At 46.9% G+C, this 23,481-nt stretch overlaps 1 protein-coding gene across 1 annotated transcript; it reads left to right on the top strand.

The window, feature by feature from the left end:
- The first annotated feature begins 5,449 nt into the window (after window positions 1-5,449).
- Window positions 5,450-18,205, top strand: PLPP2 (phospholipid phosphatase 2). The gene is made up of 6 exons (XM_015423321.1): window positions 5,450-5,596; window positions 12,042-12,319; window positions 13,206-13,263; window positions 13,590-13,766; window positions 17,073-17,220; window positions 18,180-18,205. The coding sequence occupies exons 1-6, from the start codon at window positions 5,561-5,563 to the stop codon at window positions 18,203-18,205; spliced, it is 723 nt and encodes a 240-aa protein (XP_015278807.1). The 5' UTR covers window positions 5,450-5,560.
- Window positions 18,206-23,481: the final 5,276 nt, after the last annotated feature.

Below are 23,481 nucleotides of genomic sequence, written 5' to 3'. Positions count from 1 at the left end.
CAGTGTGCTGTTTAAAATGTCTGCAGTGCTTCCAATAGCACCGCACTCCCTCTTGCCCTTTTTCACTGCACGATATTCCTCATTCTAAGTTGAGTGCTATAGCGGTAGACCAGTATAGCACTTCAACACTACAGCGGCACCATTGGGATACATTAAGAAGGGCTATGCCAGTCTGATGCTATAGCGCTCAACTTAGAACATTCCCCCCCCAAAGAAAAAAAGTTCAAGGAAGATCACGTGGAGAAATAGGTAAGGGGGACAGTTACGGCGCTGTTTGAAATGGCCAGATAGCTTCAGAGACGGCTCATTAATGGAATGAAATTTGCTGTATGACACACACACCCCATCCCTGTATCGCTTTACTTGGAATCTGGCCAACAATGGGTAACCTCTGGTGTAGAACAGTAATGTGACAGGGGCCAGCCAGAGACTTGATAAATGCTGAAGGTGAAATGAGAGGTTAAAAATTCAGTTTTCTTTAGGGCTGCCAAATGCAGTCGGGGGGGCGGGGATTCCCCCGCTTCGGACCTCCGATTACCGGCGCGCGTGGCGAAAAAGGGAAGGGGGAGAATTACGGCGCTGTTTGAAATGGCCAGATAGCTTCAGAGACGGCTCATTAACGGAATGAAATTCGCTGTATGACACACACACACCATCCCTGTATCGCTTTACTTGGAATCTGGACAACAATGGGTAACCTCTGGTGTGGAACAGTAATGTGACAGGGGCCAGCTTGATAAATGCTGAAGGTGAAACGAGAGATTAAAAATTCAGTTTTCTTCCAGGCCAGACCCCACAATGATATTAAATATAAACATTTTTTTTAAAAAAATATTTAACACTAAATAGTAGTGAGCAATATAAGCAGATTGTTTTAAGGGGCAAATGTAAATACAAAAATGTACTGAAAACTATTTTTAATCACCCTCCCACAGATTATAAGGCAAAATAGGAACTGATATTACCTCTACTGAGATTATGTGAGCTCGAGAGCATGCTTTTCAATGTTGAAAATCCTCTTTCTACAGAAATCGATGCTGGCGGACAATTTTTTAAAAAAGAGATATTCTAATGGAGAAATATTGCTCTTTGTATGAAACAAAACTTCTTTATTTCACTGTTTTCTAAGCTTGAATCCTGGAGGGTTCTTTCTTTCTTTCTTTCTTTCTTTCTTTCTTTCTTTCTTTCTTTCTTTCTTTCTTTCTTTCTTTCTCTCTCTCTCTCTCTCTCTCTCTCTCTCTCTCTCTTTCTTTCTCTCTCTCTTTCTCTCTCTCTCTCTCTCTCTCTCTCTCTTTCCCTCTTCTGGGGGTCACTGGGGGTGTGGGGGAGGATGTATTTGTGAATTTCCTGCACTGTGCAGGGGGTTGGACTAGATGACCCTGCAGGGAGGTCCTTTCCAACTCTATGATTCTATGAAAAAAATGCTTATGGTTTCCTACTTGTAACTTTATTTATACTTCAAAAAGTTTCCTCCCACTTTTTAAAACTGCAGAGTCTTTGATCACGTCATCAGAACTAATTTGGCATAACAAATCTTCTCTGCTTAGCACAGGCGAGGCATCCGGCAGGTCTTGTTACATAGTCACCCCGGCTGCCACCCCCCCTTTCAGCCTGTCATTCCTTATGAATAGCCATAACAGAAGGAACGACTGAGAAAAATATTCCACCTTCAAGGTGCCCCCCTTCCCTCGTCGCCCTCAGCACGTGATCATTTTGCTGGATGGTTAATCCAGGATTGTGCCACAGAGAAGGCCGTTTCTCGGGTCGCCACCGTCTAGCTTCAGGGGGGTGGGCGCAACCAAAGCGGGGCCTCTGAAGATGACTGGGGGGGGAGAGAGTCGGTTCGTGTGAGAGAAGGCAGCCCTTCGGTGAGTGGGGGCCTGTCAGACTAGGACTGAGGTAGGTTGAATAAACTCCATTACTTCAGCTGATGCACAGGGGCACGGGCTTTCCGGCCTGTTCCCTGGTGCCACCCGGCCTGCAGTGCCGGCTGGGGTTCCTGTGAGAGGGAGAGCAAAGGTGCCAAAATCGGGATCCCTCTAGGCAATTGGGATTTTAATGACTGACTGTGAGCTGAATCCTGGTTGCAGAGACAAGACTTCAAGGGCGCTTTCACCCTCACTAAATAACGCACTTTCGACCCGCTTTCAGTGCACTTTGCAGCTGGATTTCACTGTGTGAAATGGCAAGATCCACTTACAAACAGTTGCTGAAGTGGATTGAAATGGCGCTATTCAGCATGTGTGAACAGAGACTGTTGTTAAGGTGAAGCCAGGGTTTCCATGAGGTCTGAATAAAGGCCAAGAAATGCCCCTCCAAATGGGGCTTGGGGGCAGTGTTCCCTCTAAGCTGGGTTGGTGTGAGCTAGCTCACAGTTTTTTTAGCCTCTGGCTCACACATTTTTGTCTTAGCTCAGGAAGGACGGCTCCAGAGCAAACAAATTGATGCAGCAGCCAAATCGCTCGCTCACAACTTTAACGCCAATGGCTCACAAAGTAGAATTTTTGCTCACAAGACTCCATAGCTGAGAGAGGGAGCATTGCTCCGGAGATAGTTGTAAGCTCGGCGGTTGCAGTTAAGTCCTCACCCCAAGGGGCACCCCTCCGTTGCGCCAGATGCCTGTGGGGAAGCGCAAGTCCTCATAGCAGTGGGACATGTTTTTATTTATTTACACTATTTACATTATTACTTGTGAGAAAGGCGAACTGTGAAAGATGTGAGTCAACACAATTGACTTGTGAGTCAGTCAGGGAACAAACAGTGCAATCCGATTAGGGTTACATAAGACCATAAGAGACGCCAATGTTGGATCAGGCCAAGGGCCCATCCATTCCAACACTCTGCGTCACACAGTGGCCAAAAATACCAGGTGCCATCAGGAGGTCCAGCAGTGGGGCCAGGACATTAGAAGCCCTCCCACTGTTGACCCCCCCCAAGCACCAAGAAGACAGAGCATCACTTGCCCCAGAGCCCCTATCTATACCTTGTGGCTAATAGCCACTGATGGACCTCTGCTCCATATGCTTATCTAATTCCCTTTTGAAGCCGTCCATGCTTGTACCGCCACCACTTCCTGTGGTAGTGAATTCCATGTGTTAAGCACTCTTTGGGTGAAGAAGTACTTCCTTTTATCCGTTCTAACCCGACCGCTCAGCAATTTCATTGAGTGCCCACGAGTTCTTGTATTGTGAGAAAGGGAGAAAAGTACCTCTTTCTCTACCTGCTCTATCCCATGCATAATCTTATACACCTCAATCATGTCATCCCTCAGTCGTCGTTTCTCCAAGCTAAAGAGCCCTAAGCACTTTAACCTTTCCTCATAGGGAAAGTGTTCCAACCCTTTTATCATTCGAGTTGCCCTTTTCTGCACTTTTTCCAAAGCTATAATATCCTTTTTAAGGTGTGGTGACCAGAACTGCATACAGTATTCCAAATGAGGTCGCACCATTGATTTATATAAAGGCATTATGATACTGGCTGATCTGTTTTCAGTGCCCTTCCTAATAATCCCCAGCATAGCATTGGCCTTTTTTATGGCAGTCACACACTGTCTCGACATTTTCAGTGAGTTATCTACTACAACTCCAAGATCTCTCTCTTGTTCAGTCTCTGCCAGCTCAGACCCCATCAATGGGGTTTTTGGCTCCAAAACCAGAACCCAACCAGAAGTCTCAAAACAGAACTGAAGCAAAGCGTATGTATTAACATGGCACATTAAATGAATGCAAAATTCCATAGTGCCATCGTTGTTCAAGCAGGCCGTAGGCAGTAGTATAGACCACAGCCCCTAATGATTTATTGAAGGAGCTTTGTACAGAGAAACTCTTATTGTGCCTGTGCAGAAAAGCCCTCTTGGGCTGAGGGCAAAATCCTGCTTCCCGCCAGTCCTAACCCCAAGGACTTGGTTTCTGCTGATAGAAATCTCACAGGGGAAGGGAGTCTGAGCAGTGTAAAAAAAAACCCTTTCCTAGACCAGATGCAAAGAAAGCTTTTCTGGCGCATCTGGCTTTGGGCTAATAATCAGTATTAATTTGAAGCTCTTGGCAAAACGGCTACCAAGGCAGCTTCTAGTTCCCGCTAGTTAGGATCAATGCTCCCTCTAAACTGTGGAGTCTTGTGAGCAAAGATTCTACTTTGTGAGCTACTGGCATTAAAGTTGTGAGCGAGCGATTTGGCTGCTGCATACATTAGTTTGCTCTGGAGCCGTCCTTCTTGAGCGAAGACAAAAATGTGTGAGCTGGAGGCTAAAAACTGTGAGCTAGCTCACACTAACTCAGCTTAGAGGGGACACTGGTTAGGACGCAGTCACTCAATCGACAGCGTTCTCCTCTTGCTGGTCTTTACCCTTGAAATGGGAGAAAGTTCCACCATTAAAGTAATATTAGAAACCCAACAGTGGCAAAAAAAATAGTTGTTGACAATGGATTGTAACTCTCAGAGAAGGAGTGAGAAGATAAAATGTCTGGGCAGCAATCTGTGGTTTTCACTTGTTGCCAAAACTTTTATAGGTGAAGTAGGGAATTAGGGAAAGTTCCACAGGCCCCCCTCCCAAAGGTGTGGTGTTGTGGTTGCCCTTATGCCGCAGAAGGTGGAAGCTGACCCCTCTAATATGTGAGGGTTTAAGGTTAGTGTTAGGTCTGGGAGACCTGGGTTCAGATCCCCCACTCTGCCGTGAAAGGTCACTGGGTGACCTTCGGCCAGTCACATGCTCTCAGCTTAACCTACCTCACTGGCTTATTGTGGGGATAAAATGGAGGAGGGGAGAATAATTAAAGCTGTTTTGGGTCCCTGTCGAGGGAGAAAGGAAGGGTATAAATAAAATCTACCTGCAGAAGCGCTTTGCTGTCTGGCATAAGTTTTGACATTCCAAATATATATTCTTTGTTCTGTTAGCTTTCCGCTACATGTTCCAGAGAGAAAGCAGTGGGACGGGGTTCCCCAACATTATTGAGCCCTTCGGGCACCCCTGGAGTTCTGACACAACATGGTGGTTGCAGCCACAAAATGGCTGCCCCAAAATGGCTGCCGAAAGAGGCGGGGCCAGCCACCATCACACAGTGAAGATCCTCGTGCTTCGGTTACAGCTGCTGTCAAAGGAACATTTTTTTAAAAAAAAAATCCGTGAAGGCAAACAACTCTGCAATGGCCAGTCAAAAGCCTTGCAGGGAACAGGTCACCTAGTCCTGCACACTTTTTAAGAAACACGTGGCAGGTGCCAGGAAAGGTTTCTGTCCACGCTGGGGACCCCTTAACAAAAAAAAGTAACTCTTTAATTTTATTGGGGGGGAGTTAGTCAGTAGTTTTGTTTGCAATGTTGGTCTTTATGCTGTATTTTCGAGGAAGTTCGTCGAAGTGATCTGGGCAGGGTTTGAGCTGTAGGGGGTGTGAGACACTGGGGGTGGGAGGAAGAAGGGCACCTTCCTAATTCTTGTTCTTTCTTGCAGCATGCCTGCCCTCTGCCATTCTGAGCCTCGTGAACTCCCCCTACAAGCGTGGATTTTATTGCGACGATAACGCCATCCGGTACCCCTACAGGGCGGACACCATAACTCACGGACTGATGGCCGGCGTGACCATCACCTGCACCACAGTCATTGTAAGGAAATTCACTGTGACCCGGGAGAGCTTAAATTGGATTTTCATGATTCTGAGTCGGCGTGGTGTAGTGGCTACTGTGTCAGATTAGGATTTGGGAGAACCAAGTTCGAATCCCCACTCATGCCAATGGAAGCTCGCTGGTGGACCTTGGGCCAGTCACACACTCTCAACATAACCTCCCTCACAGGGCTGTTGTGGGGATAAAATGCAGGCAAGGAGAAGGTTGTTAGCTGCTTTGGAGTCCCCACTGGGGAGAAGGGTAAAGTATAAATAAATTAAATAAATAAATGATCCAGGGCCTCCTGCATCGTGCCTGGGTCCAAAAATCTTTGCTGTCTTTGCATTTCAACTTTTTACTGAGATTTTCATAAGCAAGAATAAAAATTGAGAAAGATGTTACAGCAAAGAAATAAAAAAGAAAACAAAAAGGAAAAGAGCCGGAGGAACATATCCTTAAGGAACTTACAAAATTTTCTCCACGGCAAAGCTGAATACAACCACTTATTGCTGAATCTGAAATTTACACACATCCATATACTCTAATATCATGACCAGTACACCAGCCAATCATATATTTTTCTATTATTCTGTTGTAAAAAAATTATTTGTCAGAAAATATCAATATTCCCTGGAGATTTTTTCAGTTCATTCTCTTTTTTAAAATGTCATCTAAAATCTTTTGTGACTTTCTCTTAACTCCCCCCCCAATTCATCATTATATTTGATAAATAAATTGTCCCCTCATAAAAGCTTTGTTTGCATCCCAAACCATTTTCACATCAATACCATTATTGTGAATAAACTTAAAGAATTCTGACAAGGTTTTTTTTAAACATTCTTCCACAGTTGTTTCTTTTTTTGCAACAAGACTTCTTTTAATCTCCATCGAAACATACTAGATTTTCTTTTGCATACCGAACTTAATGGGTTATGGTCCGAAAAACTCTTTGGTAAGATCTCAGCTTTAGAAACCTTTGTGGCTAGGGAACCAAACCATATCTGTCCTTGAAAACGATCTATGTCAGGGGTGTCAAACTTGCAGCCCGAGGCCCAGATCAGGCCCTCAAGGACCAGTCTCTCTCAATCGCACAGGAGAGATACATAGGCAAGCCTCTCCTGTGTGATTGAGAGAGTCTGGTAAAGAACTGGCTGAGGCTCCTCTTCCTCCCAGGGGGAGGGAGGGAACAGGCAGAGTTTGTTTCCTGGCCAGGTTGCAGGAGACAAAGGGAAGCCTTTCTTTCCTTCCATTGACTCAGACTCCTCCCTGAAGGGAGGGAGGGAACAAGGAAGAGCTTGCTTTGCTGGGCTGCCTCAAATGCACGGGAGAAATACCAAGCACATTTAAGACCAACAAAGTTTTGTTCAAGGTATGAGCTTTTGTGTGCCTTGCTACAGTGTTTTGTGTGACTGTGTGGCTCTTTATGCCAGGGCTCTCCTAAGTGCAACAGGGTTCCCTCCCCCTTTTCACTGTGTTCATGCCCTCACGATCCAGCCTTACTCAGTAAGAAAGCGCCATTTGAGGGGGAAACAAAGAGTTTTCCCCTCAAATGGCGTGGCCCCGCCCCCAGCGTGCGACGTCACTTCCGGGTGACGTGCAAGCCTAAGACGCCAGCCGGGAGCCCCCCGCTCCCAGCCAAAAAAAAATTGGCAACCCTATGCCCTCATGATCCAGTCTTTCTCAGTAGGAAAGCAATGTGAACTATTTTAGAGGAGGAATAACAAACCAGGGAGATGGATTAGGCTGAGAGTCTTCTCGTATTCTTGACCAGCACATGAAGCAATTTATGTACAAAAGGTGGCAATGCCCAGCCATGTCATTGTTTTCCCCTGGGCCCTAGGCTCAGAACACTGAGCATGAGATTCCTGTAATGAATGTCAATAAATCAAAAGTAGCTTTTCAGCTTGCAGATACATACCTGAACATTATACTCAAGATTGCTACGGCACAGACATTTTGACGCAATAATTCAGAGATGTCAGTTATCAGAAACTGTTAAATAGACAAAATATTGCAAGAGTGCTAGTGTTTTAAGCATGTTTTATTTAAAGTTAAAAAAATATTGAATTGTGTTTGTCTGTGTCCTTTATAAAGTTTATATCTTTGCTACCTGGCATTACATTTTATGACACTTGTGGCCTGGCCCAATAAGGTCTCGTTTTTGTCAGATCTGGCCCTCATAACAAATGAGTTAGACACCCCGATCTATATCTTTCTGAAAAAATAAGTATATTCTTTTGAAATACTGTTTAACTGTCTCCAAATGTCCACTGAGCCTAAATTTTCCATTAAATAAAAAAAAAGTTGGGAAGTTTTCCCTGGGTATTTTTGATGTTCTTTTCTGACAATTTATCTATCTGTGGAGAGATTATTCTGCTCCAAACACCCATCAAGCACCAACTGTTGTAGGAAAAACTCAAAAGTGTATCCATCAGCTGCTTATAAAACAACTTTCTATTTTCTTTGGGGGCATAAATTCCCAATTATAAGTAACTTGTACCCCAACATACCTACCATAAGCATCTCCAAGTACCAACTTCGGTTTTAAGTGAGTCTTAACATATAAAACAACACCATTTGTCTTTTTAATATTTTTAATATTTATTTGCCTAAATAAATTCTTCTCCCAAAGGTTTATGGTCAAATACTTTATATCTTGTTTTCTAATATGAGTCCCTTGCAAACAGACTTTTTTTTTAGTTTCTTCAAATAATGGAATCTTTTTCCCCCTTTTCTGGGGGGCATTAGCCCAATTTATATTTCAAGTTAGACCTTTGTAATCCATATTTAAGATCCAGGTGAAGAAGAGTCCATAGCTGTGTCTTCTGATTCCAAATCCTGTTTCTCGGTTGAAGCAGCTACGGATCTTGAGATGTTTCCTCTGCCAGTTTTGTTTTCCTTATGTCTCTCCAGAAAATCCCTTGCTTTTTGTACAGAATTCAGTTTCTATCTTCTTTGTTGGAAATTAAAAATTACACCTTCCAACCTGTCCCAACAAAATCTTATTTCTTTTTGTTTTTAGTTTCTCTGTAAGAAATCATAATCTCTTGTCTTGCGCAATATTCTATTTGGAATTTCCTTTGAAACAGTAATGTCAATATTGTCCATCTTAAATCTGTCTTTAAAGTAAAGGTAAAGGTTCCCTTGCTCGAAAGGCAGTCGAATCCGACTCTAGGGTTGCGGTGCTCATCTCTGTTTCAAAGCCAAAGAGCCAGCGCTGTCCGAAGACATTTCCGTGGTCATGTGGCCGGCATGACTAAACACCAAGGCGCGTGGAACGCTGTTACCATCCCACTGAAGTGGTATCTATTTATCGACTTGCAATTTCTTGCTTTCGAACGGCTAGGTTGGCAGGAGCCGGAACGAGAGACGGGAGCTCACTCCGTCATGCGGCACACTCGGGTCTCGAACTGCTGAACTACCAACCTTCCACAGCCTGCAGTTCAACGTCTTAACCACTTGAGCCACCACTTAACCCAAATCTGTCTTTAGACGGTTGTAAAATTCAATCCCTTGTCATTTTTCTCACAAAGTGGACCAAAATATCTCTTGGTACTTTTTAAAAAGTGACATACTTTGTATTTGCTCTGTAAACCTTATCTTCATGATCCATTTTGTCTTTATCAACCTCTAAGAAGTCTGCCAACACTTCCACAGCTTTCCCCCTGATATTCTTGCCAGAGCCCTCAAGAAAGGATCTGAATCTTTGGGAATATTCCTTCTCCCTCAGTTCCAACAACACCAGAGAGTTCATATGCTTTTACAGTTCTGTAGTCAAAACTTCTGTTGTAGAGTCCAAAATAGTTTTGATTTGTTGAATTTCACCAGACATTTGCTTCATGGAATTCTCAAACATTTAAATATCCTCTTTAACCTCTATTTTCATATTTAAACATTTTTCTTGCATTTTTTTCAAATTTTATATCCAGTTTTTCTTCAAATTGGCCAAATAAGTTCTGTATAAATTCAGGAGTAACAGTTTTTTCTGGTGTTTTTTGTAAGTTGAATGTATTAATGTGTCTTCTGGGGCCAGCCATGTTTACACTGAAAACAAACCTTTTGTAGTACTTTCTTACAGCCAGTAGATGTCAATCTTACTCCATCCAAAAATGGAGAGGCGGTTTTCCCAGCATAAAGATTATGTCTAAAGTCTGTTATCCGGTATTTTTGTAGATTCACCAATCACAGGCTAACTTTGTAGTAAACAGCAAGACTTTCTTCCGAAGATCAAACAGAAACTGACTGGTCAAGTTAATATATATTCAACTATCAGTATCAACATTTGGCAACCCCTATCCATAATAACCTTTCTCAAGGCCTCTTCCAGAGCCTGTTTTCTGCTATCTTAACAAAAACGAGGCTCTGTAAATTTGTATTTAAAGAAAAGTCCAAGGAGATAAGAAACGTCTCTCCCTGAGTAAGTAGTAATAAATTCTTGATGACTTGGTCATAGAGCGATAAATTTCTCAAGCATGTAGTTGATAGTTCCTCCGAAGAATAAGAAGGACTTAAGCCATTTGACCGTGGGTATGAGCAAGAATGTTATCTGGATCTTCATGCTGCTCAAGTCTGGCAGATTACAGAGACCACCGCCTCTGTGATTTACCGAAGGGGGCTAACCTAATGAAAAATAATTGGTTGGTTTCTTGATCTCCCGTTTAATCCAGAGAGATATCCCAGCTGGATGTTCCCCTCATCGCAGTGTCTCTCCGTAACAAATAGCGAGGCCGCCGTGTTCCCCACTGGAAGCTCCAAAAGTCTTTGCTTTCAATTGTGTGTCCCCAGTGAGGAATTAATTTGAGCTGGTGGCATACCAGAAAGCTTTCCACCTTGCAGTGGTGTATTTTTTTTTTAGAAAAACGAGGCATGGAGTTCCGTAGGAGGAGGTTGCCGGTGTCCACGCCTACCAACAGCTGCCAGCCGTGAGAGGTGGTGTTGAACTGGAGAGCAGTCTTTGGAGGCAATGTGTGGCACAAAGCTGAGAGCTGGAACTACTAATAACCAGGGTTCCCTCTAAGCTGAGTTAGTGTGAGCTAGCTCACAGTTTTTTTAGCCTCCAGCTCACACATTTGTTGTCTTAGCTCAGGAAGGATGACTCCAGAGCCAACTAAGTTATGCGGCAGCCAAGTCGCTCGCTCACAACTTTAGTGCCAGTAGCTCACAAAGTTGAATTTTTGCTCACAAGACTCCACAGCTTAGAGGGAACATTGCTAATAACTAGAGTAACCCACTGGTGCTCTTTGCTTTCTAGTTTGATTTGGGACAGCTGTCAATCTCTGCCTGCCGGGGAAAGCGGCACAAGGGGGTGGTGGACCAGCTGCAAATGGCAGTGCGCACTATAAACTGGTTAGCGCACAGGATATTTAAAACATTTATTAGCCCGCTTTCTCCTTTACGGGTCTCAAGGCAACTTACCGTATAGTAGTCGTTGAGGAGTGCTTTTTGCGGAAGGAAGTTTATTTAAAACATTTCTCAACCGACTTTCGTCCTTCTGGAGCTCAGGTTTGCCTTACAATATAAATGAAATGCACAAAACAGAGTACACGAAAATACAGACAACCACAATTTAGAATCACAGTTTAAGACTGCTTTAATCAAATTCTCTCTGAAATAAAACCGTCTCCAGTTGCCTCCTACAAATCGCCAGTGAGGGAGCCAGGCGGGCCTTTCTCGAGAGGTTTGTGCCATAATTGCGGGGCAGCCACTGAAAAGGCCCTGTTTCACAAACCCACCAAACGAGCTGCTTTGATTGATGGGGCAGTCAGGAGGGGCCTCTCCCTGTGATCTGAATTCCTGGGTAGGAACACGCCATGCCCTATTGATCCCCTTCCCCCTTTCCCCCAAAGAGTGACCCAACTGGCGCTAATCCAGGGGGCCCCAGATTCTGGAAATTGCCACCAACAGCCTAAAGAAGAAGAAGTTGGATATATCCCCTGCCCTTCACTACCCGAAGGAGTCTCAGAGCGTCTTACAAACTCCTTTCCCTTCCCCTCCCCACAACAGACACCCCGTGAGGGTAGGTGGGGGGCTGAGAGAGCTCGGACAGAAACTGCTCTTTTTCAAGGACAGCTGTGCCAGAACTACGGCTTGCCCAAGGTCATCCAGCAGGTGTGAGTGGAGGAGTGGGGAATCAAACCCGGTTCTCCCAGATTAGAGTCCGCGCGCTTAACCACTACACCAAAGAACAGCAAGCGCTGCAAGGACGACCAAAATGAACACTGTGAGCTGACTGCGAGCTGAGAACTCTGAATAATGGCTGGTACCGTCATACGAACAACAAAGACTACTAGCACTTCATTATGGTTTTAGAATTGCTTTAATTGTAATTTATGTTTTAATGTAACTTATCTGTTTTTAAGTAAGCTGCCCTGAGCCGACTTCGGCCGGAAGGGTGGGGTAGAAATGCGAAGAATAAAGAAATAAAATTATTTTATTTTATTTTTAGGTCTCCGTGGGTGAGGCATTCCTTGTTTACAAGAAGCGCCTGTACTCGAGGTCTGAGTTCAACAATTATGTGGCGGCCCTCTACAAAGTGTTGGGGACTTTCCTTTTTGGCGCGGCTGTTAGCCAATCGCTGACGGACCTGGCCAAGTATACGATTGGGCGCCTGCGGCCAAACTTCCTGGCGGTCTGCAATCCCGTTTGGTCGAAAATAAACTGTTCGGAGTTTGTGCAACTGGAAGCCGTGTGCCAGGGAAGCATCAAGAACGTCACAGAGTCCAGGTCAGTATGGAAGGAATGCTTTGGGGCAGGGGTTGCCTCTCAGGGAGGAAGGAACGGCTGTGATGTCATGGTAGGGTGGGAGCTGCCATTGGCTTAGCTGCAGTGATGTCACAGAGCTACGAAACAGCTAACTGCCAGGGAGGTCGAACTGCCAAGGTGAGTTCTAGTATCCATGAACAACTTCCTTTGGGTATTGCTAAAACCCCTTGAGCGTTCCAGAGACACCTGGTTGGTATGCATCAAGGCCAGCCAGGGATGGACAACGCAGCACTTGCTGCTTATCAATCCTACGGACATAAGCCGCCTTATTAGACGACACACCCTCTAATGTAGCCAATCCTCCAAGAGCTTACAGAGCTCTTCTTACAGGAGCTACTGTAAGCCCTTGGAGGATTGGCTACATTAGGGGTGTGTCACTTAATATGCAAATGAGTACCTGCTACAAAAAAAGCCCATATTATACGGACATAAGAAGCTGCCTCCCGCTGCGTCCGGGAGACTGGGACCCTCCCCCCTTGCTTGCCTCCTCCTGGTAGCTTGCAGAGCGAGAGCTTCTTTGTGCCGGCAGTAGAAATGTTAAAGGGCCGGGCTCGGATCTGGGAGGAGACCCGGGTTCAGAACCTCCCTCTGCTGTGGAAGCCAGCTGGGGGACCTTGGGCCAGTCGCACCCTCTCAGCCACGCCTACCTCGCCAGGTTGTTGTGCAGATAAATTGGAGGACAAGAGAGTGACGTTGAGTCACTTTGGGTCCCCATTTGGGAGAGAAGCAGGATATAAATAAGGGAAGGAATAAATAAAGTAGCCTCACCCCGTGTGACTCCAGACCGTTGGCGAGAGCGTTAAAGAACCGACGGCAACTGTTTTCTCTCTCTCTCTGCCTCTTCTAGGTTATCGTTCTATTCGGGACATTCCTCATTCGGGATGTACTGCATGATGTTCCTGGCGGTAAGTGGTCCATTGGCTGAAATGGCCAGACATGTCCCTCCCCCTCGGAGTCCCATTGCTCTGGGGACCTGTCACCCAAGGGGATGCAAGAGTCCTAACCGGGGCTCTTTTTGTAGCAGGAACTCCTTTGCATATTAGACGACACACCCTCTAATGTAGCCAATCCTCCAAGAGCTTACAGTAGCCCCTGTAAGAAGAGCTCTGTAAGCTCTCGGAGGATTAGCTCCATTAGGGGTGTGTCGCCTAATATGCAAAGGAGTTCCTGCTACAAAAAGAGCCCTGGGACCCTGGCTGGCAACTGACCCATCTTCTGTCCCTGGTTCCAGCTGTACGTACAGGCCCGTCTTGTGTGGCGATGGGCCCGGCTGGTGCGCCCGACGGTCCAGTTCTTCCTCCTCTCCTTCGCCATCTACGTGGGCTACACCCGAGTCTCGGACTACAAACACCACTGGAGTGACGTACTGGTGGGCCTCCTCCAGGGGGCGCTCATTGCCGTTCTCGTGGTACGTGTGGGCCAAACAAGAGGGCCAACGTGGGCCAGAGGGAGGAAGCAAAAGTGGTAGAGTGGAGTCTCGTGGCCCAGTGATCTTTTTCGCCCTGTTGGTCTTGGGAAGGTTTGTTTGGAATCCTTTTCTGGTCAGATGCTCCCGGGGTAGCACTGGGGAAACACCATTTCTCTCTCTGCTCCATTTCCTTTAGCTACTGTGTCTCTCTGCCTCTCCAGAATCCGTCTTTGGTGTAGTGGTTAAGTGTGCGGACTCTAATCTGGGAGAACCGGGTTTGATTCCCCACTCCTCCACTCGCAGCTGCTGGATGACTTTGGGCAAGCCATAGTTCTCTCAGAGTTGTCCTTGGAAGGGCAGTTCTCAATCAGAACTCCCACAGCCCCACCTGCCTCACAGGGTGTCTGTTGTGGGGAGGGGAAGGGAAAGGAGATTGTGAGCCACTCTGGGACTCCGAGTGAAGGGCGGGGTATAAATCCAATCTCTCCCCCTCCTCCTCCTCCTCCTCTTCCCAGAAGGCCTGGCTCATCCTAAAAAATCAAGTAACGAATAAATATACACTGCAAGAAACTTTTGTAAATTAATGTGGTCTGTTTATAATTAACATTCAATATAACAATAACATACAGTTCATACAAGCGGGCATGTAATTCTGGAAACTCCTGTTGGGGGTTTGACTTTTAAAATGTTGATGCAAAACTGACTGGTCGTTGTTGTATTGTATGAACTGTGTGTTATTGTTATATTGAATGTACTGAATATATATAACTGATTAGGATGTTATAAGAGTACACAGTGCACTTGATAGAAGGTTAATTATAAACAGAACACATTCATTTGCAAACGTTTCTGGCAGTGTATATTTATTCATTACTTGATCGTCCTAAAAAATAGCAGAGATACCTCTGTCTGGTTCTTCCTCGTGGTCAAGGAGGGTTTTACGGACACCAGGGACCACCAAAAAGACAAATCAGTGGATTCTAGATCAAATCAAGCCTGAGCTTTCTCTTTAAGCTAAAATGACTAAACTGAGGCCTCAGGGCTCTTTTTGTAGCAGGAACTCCTTTGCATATTAGGTGACACACCCCTAACGTAGCCAATCCTCCAAGAGCTTACAGTAGCCCCTGTAAGAAGAGCTCTGTAAGCTCTGGGAGGATTGGCTACATTAGGGGTGTGTCGCCTAATATGCAAAGGAGTTCCTGCTACAAAAAGAGGCCGTCATACTTTGGTCACGTTCTGAGAAGACAGGAGTCACTGGGAAAGACGATAACGCTAGGAAAAGTTGGAGGCCGCAGGAAAAGAGGAAGACCCAACAGGAGACGGACGGACTCCCATTAGGGAAGCCACAGAGGCCTTCAGTTTGCAAGAGCTGAGCAAGGACTGTTAATGGGAGGAGGTTTGGGGAGGACATTCATGTACAGATTCCCCGTGGGTCAGAAGCAAGTTGATGTCACTTAACACACACACAAACCCATCTGGGAGTTGGGATGTTTGTGAATATCCCATGGCTCCGCAGCAGTCCAGAGCCTTCCTGTTCTACAAGTGTAGCCTAACTATAGGAGGAAATGGAGCAGTGAATAAACCAGTTTTGTGTGTGGTGTGTTACTGCATGTTATGGATAGAGGAGGGGAGTATTACTTTCTCCCACTCCCAAAATCGTCTGTTGGTTTGTGAGTATTATTACGTTGGAAATAGTAGCGGGACAGTCGGGTTGGTATATTCTGCTTTTAGGTTGTTAGTGAGAGGTGGTGTTGTGTGGCGGTGAGAGTGTTATCCGCGGAGCTGGGAGACTGAGATCAAATCCCCACACTGCCGTGGAAGCTCGCTGGGTGATCTTGGGCCAGTCGTAGGTGAGAGCCAGTTTGGTGCAGTGGTTAAGAGCGGCAGACTCTAATCTGGAGAACTGGGTTTGATTCCCCACTCCTCCTCCACATGCAGCCAGCTAGGTGACCTTTTGCCAGTCAGAGCTCTCTCAGCCCCACCTGCCTCACAGGGTGTCTGTTGTGGGGAGGGGAAGGGAAAGGAGATTGTAAGCCCTCTTGAGACACCTTTGGGTAGTGAAGGGCGGGGTATAAATCCAATCTCCTCCTCCTCCTCCTCCTTCTAAAAGAGCAGTTTCTGTCAGAGCTCTCTCAGCCCCACCTGCCTCACAGGGTGTCTGTTGTGGGGAGGGGAGGGAAAGGAGATTGTAAGCCCTCTGAGACACCTTTGGGTAGTGAAGGGCAGGGTATAAATCCAATCTCCTCCTCCTCCTTCTCCTTCTAAAAGAGCAGTTTCTGTCAGAGCTCTCTCAGCCCCACCTGCCTCACAGGGTGTCTGTTGTGGGGAGGGGGAGGGAAAGGAGATTGTAAGCCCTCTGAGACACCTTTGGGTAGTGAAGGGCGTCTCCTCCGAACCTACCTCATAGAGTTGTTGTGAGGATTAAAGACAGAGGAGGAAGAACACTACTCCGAGCTCCTTAGACAAAGGGCAGGATAAAAATACACTAAACAGGTCTTAAATGTTTAAGTCGTTTCAAGTCCAAAAAACTGGGAGAAAGGGGGCATTTAAGTACTTATAAAAAATGGTTTTGCATGAGTCCAGTGGCACCTTTTGCATGAGTCCAGTGGCACCTTTTGTGTGCATGTATACGAAAGCTTCTACCCAGAATTAAAACTTCGTTGGCCTGAAAGATGCCAACGGGACTCACACTTTGTTCTGTTGCTTCAGACCAACATGGCGACCCACCGGAATTATTATTTTTTGCATGTTTTTGCATGACTGAAGCAGCTTCCTAGCATAGCAAAAACAAAATACACACACGACACGACATACTGACACAAACCAGTCTGCACAGCAGAGACTCCACAGGAAATGGCAGTTCTTAGACAGAATTGATGGCATCAAAGATGTGGAGCAGGCCAGACTTGCCGACCAGGACCAGAGCAGATGATGATGATGAAGAAGAAGAGATTGGATTTATACCCCACCCTTCACTCGGAGTCTCAGAGCGGCTTACAATCTCCTTCCCCTCCCCACAACAGAGACCCTGGGAGGTAGGTGGGGCTGAGAGCTCTTTCCAGAACTGTCCAGATGAAGGGGGCAAATGCAAATGACTTTGGCTTGTGCCAAAGGGGAGCAGGTGGGGCACCGCAGATGAATGAGACCCCACTGTAAGCAGATGTGGGGCCCACGGGGCCCGCAGTGCCCATTTAAGGTGGCAGGAGATCCACAGGTGAGAAGAAGGGGGGGACCTTTGAGCCCCACTCCCCATTCCAAGGCAGGCTGCCTCCAGCCGTCCTTCTCTTGCCCTCTCTCCCACTCCAGGTCCTCTACGTGTCCGACTTCTTCAAGCAGCGCTTGCCGCCGCTGCCGCCGCCCTGTGACGAGAAGGAAGCCGCCCGGCGAAAGCCCAGCATTGGCCTGGTTCCCAGCAATCCGGAGCACAATCATTACAGCGTGGTTTCTCGCTGTGGTGGGGGGGGGGGGGGGGGGGGGGGGGAGTTCTGCTGGCGACCCAAGATCTTCTTTTGGGTGCTCCCCTGGATGGGAGTTCTTTCTGGATCGGCCTGTAATTCCCCCCACCCCCTTTTTTTTTACAATTTGCTCTGAGGCTAAGATGCCCTTTTATTACTGCAATGGTGCCTTTTGTGCATCCCCAGAATTCTTGTGTGCGCCTCCCCCCCCTGCCCCCGAATAGCTTTCTTTTGCGAACTTTTGCAAACTTGCCAAAAAAAGAAAAAGAAAAAAGAAATCTCTTCGTGGGGGTAGGGTGGAGTTTGTATTGCCAATCTTTTTTTTTTTAAATCAAACTCCTACCTTTTATTACAGGTGTGTGCTCCACAGGCACCGCTAAACCCTTCTGTGCGTGCTGTGGGGAACCTCACCTGCTGGTATTTGAAGAGCCTCCTGCTGTTCTAAAGGCCCAGATGCCGACTGGTAGTTTCCTGGCCATCTGGCAAGGGGTGTGTGTGTGTGTTTGTGTGTGTGTGTGTATGTGTGTGTGGTCTTTTGCCTGTCTGCCCCTAAAGAAGTGGGCACTTGCTTTCCCAGCGTGAAATACCCCCTGGGGGCACGCAAGTTGTGGACTTGCACCCACACCAGCCCAATTCATGAGGTTCTGTGCTCTGAGTAGAAACAAGAGCGGAAGAGGTGAATCAGGGCCACGCAGGCCTTGGCTTACTGCAACGCTAACGTCCAGTCCGCCTCCAGTGGGAGCAAACGAAAGGAAGACAGCGTTTCCGGATTGAGTGAAAGGTGGTTTGGTTTTGTTCGGCCTCGAAATAAAATTCCGCCACCCGCTTTCAGACAGCATTTCCAGCCACGGCTTCCAGACAGCAGGTTCTTGAGAGGAAATTGATGAGCGTCCAATGAAAATGAGGGGAGAATGTTGCCCGGCGCATGATTTCTTTTTTTCTTTTTCTGTCTTTCCAGCCACAGTGAAGATTCCTACCATGTGACTAGTTCGGCAGTGTCAGGAACCAGTGTTTCCTCTAAGCTGAGCTGGTGTGAGCTAGCTCACAGTTTTTTCGCCCCCGGCTCACACAGCTCACCTTCGGCTCACCTTCGCTCAGGAAGGATGGCTCCGGAGCAAACTAATTTACACAGCAGCCAAACCGCCCGCTCACAACTTTAATGCCGGTAGCTCACAAAGTCGAATTTTTGCTCACAAGACTCCGTAGCTTAGAGGGAGCATTGGATGGGATACGGGTGTGTTGGGGTCTTTGGATGCGCCGGATCCTCTTTGATCTCCCCCCACCCCCATCTTGATCCACTAGCAACTGAGACAGAATATGGCTGGCTTTGGGGCTTGCCCTCCACAGAACATAGATTCTCTTCGTGGGCACGGAGCATTCTCCACGTGTGAGTGGGAAAGCATTTGCGCCTTGATCCAGAAGGAATTAACCGAGTGTTTAGAGCATTCCGGTCAGGATGTTATCCAGACTAAATTGGAGACGAATATTCTCCTCCACCACCACCACCACCCAAAAAAATCCCTGTGGCTGATCATTTCTTTCATTTCTCTTTTTTATCGTCTACCTTCCTCACTGGCCCTCAAGAATACACAGAATGAATCAGTACAGTCAACAGAGTGGGACATCCAGTAGACAACACAGCAGGTACCTTATAGCAACAGAGCTAGTACTAGCTATATACAGTGGTATAGTCCCTACAATTCTGAACTCTCTACCCAAGCTTCTTTCTGAACTATACAGTGCAAGCTCTTATCTCCTATGCAAAAAGCCCTCTTGCATAATGAATGTATTAATTGTAGAGTGCCAGTCTCTAGGGCAAGAGGGACCCAGGTTCAAATCCTGTCGCACTGTGAATGGGGGCAGATTGGGAAGTTAAAACAATCCCGAAGTGGGCCGAATGGTCCCTGTTTTTAAGGCTGTCTTCTTACTGGCTGCCCATGGGAGGGGCTGTGACTCAGTGGCAGAGCATCTGCTTGGCATGCAGAAGGTCCCAGGTTCGATCCCCGACAGTAGGTGATGTGAAAACCTCTGCCTGAGGCCTCAGAGAGCTGCTGCCAGTCTGAGCAGAAAATACTGACTTTGATGGACCGAGGGTCTGATTCAGAAGAAGGCAGCTAAAAAGTCAGTCTACCTCTGGCCATGAACCTTGCTGGGTGCCTTCAGACCAGTCTCTGTCCGCTTAGCCTACCTCGCAGGGTTGTTAGGAGGAAAAGACAGGAAATCTGTGCATGCCGCACTGAGCTCCTTGGATAATTTAATCATAGCAGTGGCTCAAGTGGTTAAGTCGCTGAACTGCAGACTGGAAGGTCGGCAGTTCAAGACCCGAGTGCTGCGTGATGGAATGAGCTCCCATCTCTGGCCCCAGCTCCTGCCAACCTAGCAGTTCGAAAGTAAGAAATTGTAAGTAGATAAATAAGTACCTCTTCAGTGGGAAGGTAACAGTGTTCAGTGCGCCTCGGCGTCTAGTCATGCCAGCCACATGGCCACGGAGAAGTCTTCGGACAGCGCTGGCTCTTTGGCTTGGAAACGGAGATGAGCACCGCATTCCTAGAGTCGGATTCGACTGGCTTTTAAGAGCAAGGGAAACATTGACCTTTACGTAATGGCACTGGATGCCTGGTGTGCTGTGGATCTGCTTGCATGCCGTGGAATTTACTCTCTTCCAGGCCTCAACACTTTTCTTCTCTGCTGCCTGCCCACATCCAAAGAACTGAGTTCCACATTCCGCATTCAGAGTTATTCTCTAAATCACTGGCCGTGTTGGAAATGTTGGAAAAATCTAGTTTCCGCTCTCATCCTGAGATTCCTGACCATTGGTTCTCCCTCCTTTCCATAAGTTCAGCCTCTTCTTAGATTTTAAAATCCACGTCAACCTTAAATAATGGCTCCATCAGGTTTATTCCTCTTTCCTTCGTTGTGGAGTGCCTTAAAGAATACCGTAGCATTTTTTCTCTAGGGTTTTACGAAAGCCTTCAATCAATAGAAATGATTTGGTAGTGACGTTTTCTCAAACAAGGAAAGAAAACCGCATTGCCGACGCTTTCTTGGAGGCAACTGTGAGATAGCGAAATCCGGTGCGGGGGGGGGGCGGGGTGAGCCAGCCAGCCATCGAGCCTGGAGCAAAACCTTGCTGAGAACTGCTTTTTCCCAAAGCACCTTTTAAAATCCTATTTTGATGTGTATTTTTTTTAAAAAGTCTGAAAGCTGTTTGGGATCATATATCTATCCTGGAAAGCCAGTGTGGCATAGCGGTAAGGGTTTCAGACAAGGATGTGGGAGAACCAGGTTCAAATACTGCTCTGCTGTGGATGCTCGCCGGGTGAGCTTGGGCCGGTGGCAGCCTCTCAGCCTCGCCTACCTCGCAGGTTTGTTGTGAGGATAAAGGTTTATTCCTCTTTCCTTCGTTGTGGAGTGCCTTAAAGAATACCGTAGCATTTTTTCTCTAGGGTTTTACGAAAGCCTTCAATCAATAGAAATGATTTGGTAGTGACGTTTTCTCAAACAAGGAAAGAAAACCGCATTGCCGACGCTTTCTTGGAGGCAACTGTGAGATAGCGAAATCCGGTGCGGGGGGGGGGCGGGGTGAGCCAGCCAGCCATCGAGCCTGGAGCAAAACCTTGCTGAGAACTGCTTTTTCCCAAAGCACCTTTTAAAATCCTATTTTGATGTGTATTTTTTAAAAAAAACATCTGAAAGCTATTTGGGATCATATATCTATCCTGGAAAGCGAGCGGTAAGGGTTTCAGACAAGGATGTGGGAGAACCCGGTTCAAATACTGCTCTGCTGTGGATGCTGTGGTGAGCTTGGGCCGGTGGCAGCCTCTCAGCCTCTGCTTTGACCATGCGGACTTTTGTTGGCAGGGTGATGTCTCTACTTTTTATCATGTTGTTTAGGGAGAGGCCGGTAAATGAAGTAAACAAACAAAGCAGGCTTAAAATACAGTAAATGGCTAATTCCTTCGGTGGTGGTTTGTGGATTTGTGAAGCGGACCCTGAGTTTAGCCTTTCACGCTGGAGGCAGCCAGTGTTTGAAAGCAGAGACCTGGAACGTTTCTTCCATTACAAACAGGTAGCTAGTTCTGTCCTCCTCCAATGGCCTTTGGGAAAAGTACTTCCCTGAGATTGCTGAGAATCCCGGAAGATCTCTGCCGCCTTTTTGCAGAGCTAACAGTTTCTAAGTTCCCTTGGCTGGCTAGGTGGTGCCATTTTAAACGAGTCTGGAAGAGTTCAAATTTGGCAATAAATGACACTAGGTGGAGGTCAGCAACTGGGCCCAACCCAGCCTGGGCTCCTACTCCACAGTAAAAGAGCAGGAGAAAATAGCAAGAGTCCAGGAGCACCTTCAAGACTAACAAAATTTGTTGCAGGGGATGAGCTTTTGTGAGTCAGGAAAGCTCCTCCCTTGCCACAAATTTCCTTAGTCTTGAAGGTGCTCCTGGACTCTTGCCCTTTTCTCCTGCTGCAGACAGACTAGCACAGCTGTAAGACAGAACAGTGTTCACAGGGTTGTCAGAGAGCCATTGCTTGGAAAGGCTCCTGATCATGTTTGAACCATTGTCCGACAAGCGTAGTGTGTGCTCTTCAACCACGGACAGAAGTTGTAGGAGAAGTTTTCCTTCGCTGAACTCGAGCCCATTGTGCATTGAATTATTCTGTATTCTTAAAAATCTGTGCACTCCCTTGGCGGCTCTGATGAGGGTCGACCGGCGGTGTATGAATGTTGCAAATAAATCATAAAGGCATGGGGATCTCCACCTGGAAAAATTTGTAGCAACTGTATTATTGTATATATGCAGTTTCCTTCTGTTGGGTACATCTGGTTCTGTACGATGTGTTTTAAATATATAACATGTCTTCACTCAAATGTGATTGTGGTTTTTTGTGTGTGGTTTTTTTACCTTTTACATAATACAACGCCCGTGGTGATCTGGCCGTGAATTAGGATACCAGACCCCAAAATTGAAGCAAAATAAAAGTTTTGAAGCAAAAAAGGGACAGAGGGAGGAGTGAATAGTATGCGCTGCCCTGGGGTGTGTTATGTAGTGGTTAGAGCTTTGGACTAGGGTCTGGAAGGCCCGAGTTCCAATCTCCACTCTGCCATGAAGCTTGCTGCTTGATTTTGGGCCGCTCAGTCAATGTCTCATAGCCTCGCCTACCTCACAGGGTTGTTGTGAAGATACATGGAGAAGAGAGAACCTTTTATACTACCCCCAAATGGTGGGATTAGTGTTGCCAACAGGCCTGGAGTAAAATGCCTGGGCCCTTCGATAGACGTTTAAAGTCTAGAAATGGGCAGCTGAGGCTTTTCATAGCATGGAGACTTTTTTAAAAAAATCACTTTGTAAATCACTTCTCTTTAACCCTTTATTTAAAAGAGGAGACACTTTCCCCCTCTGGACAGATGGCAGTTGGGTAGCTGAGGGGCAAACTTGAAAAACTGTGGTCCCTGGACGCTAGTACCTGACTTGGTTAGGCACTTGCTCCCATATCGGCACTACCAACCCTTACGGCGTTCCCCCAAGGAATTCTGGGAACTGTAGTTTGGGTGCTGGGAATTGCGCTTTAGAGATTCCCGATCCTGGAAATACACCCTAAGCTGCCCTACAGGATCCAAGGCGATACAGGATCAGATATGTATTTTCCTCTGCTGCAAAGCTGGTGCATTTGTGCTAACAGTGGTCTAAGGTCACTGGGTTCCCCCGGCAGCTGGCGGAGTGAGGGTGGGGCTGAGGGTAGGGTTGCCAGCTCCAGGCTGGAGACTCCTCAAGTTTCAGGGATGGAGCCTGGAGAGGACAGAGACATTGGTGGGGGACAATGCCGCAGAGTCCACCCTCCAAAGCAGCCATTTTTCTCCGGGGAACTGACCTCTGTATTCTGGAGATGAGCTGTGACTCCAGGGGATCCCCAGGCCCCGCCTGGAGGCTGGCATCCCTGTTCTCCCTAAAGTGTCAGCCCTTCTCCCACTCCAATGAACCCCTCTAGGGAACCAGATCTGGTCTGTGAATGCTGCCACGTGTATCAACGGGTGTAATTGGGAGGGTGTGTGTGCGCTAACTGCCACTGCTAAAACTCCCATCTGGTTCGCTCCTGGCTGTGAACTGGGGGTGGTTTCGGACCCAAAAAGAGGCGCGGGGCCAGGGTGGTGGGGAGAGGGGGGGGGCTCAGCGTTTTGGAAAGCGCTCTGGCTGCCGTCTCACATTCCGGATTCTTGGCAGGAAAGGCTCAGAATGTGTACAGACAGAGCGGGGGGGGGGGGTTTT

The sequence above is a fragment of the Gekko japonicus genome, unplaced genomic scaffold (genome assembly GCF_001447785.1).
Source record: "Gekko japonicus isolate JY-2015 unplaced genomic scaffold, Gekko_japonicus_V1.1 scaffold1449, whole genome shotgun sequence".
NCBI classification, from domain to species: Eukaryota; Metazoa; Chordata; class Lepidosauria; order Squamata; family Gekkonidae; genus Gekko; species Gekko japonicus.
Note: the sequence above shows the minus strand (reverse complement) of the source record. Positions and strands in the feature narration are given on the sequence as shown.

What these genes read in the sequence shown, in the direction of transcription:
- PLPP2 (XM_015423321.1), top strand. Translation starts at nt 5,561, where the DNA reads ATGGCCGGCGTGACCATCACCTGCACCACAGTCATT. An exon ending in CGCTCATTGCCGTTCTCGTG is followed by an intron (nt 13,767 to 17,072) that starts GTACGTGTGGGC and finishes CTCCCACTCCAG; the next exon opens with GTCCTCTACGTGTCCGACTT. An exon ending in CAGCGTGGTTTCTCGCTGTG is followed by an intron (nt 17,221 to 18,179) that starts GTGGGGGGGGGG and finishes CTGTCTTTCCAG; the next exon opens with CCACAGTGAAGATTCCTACC.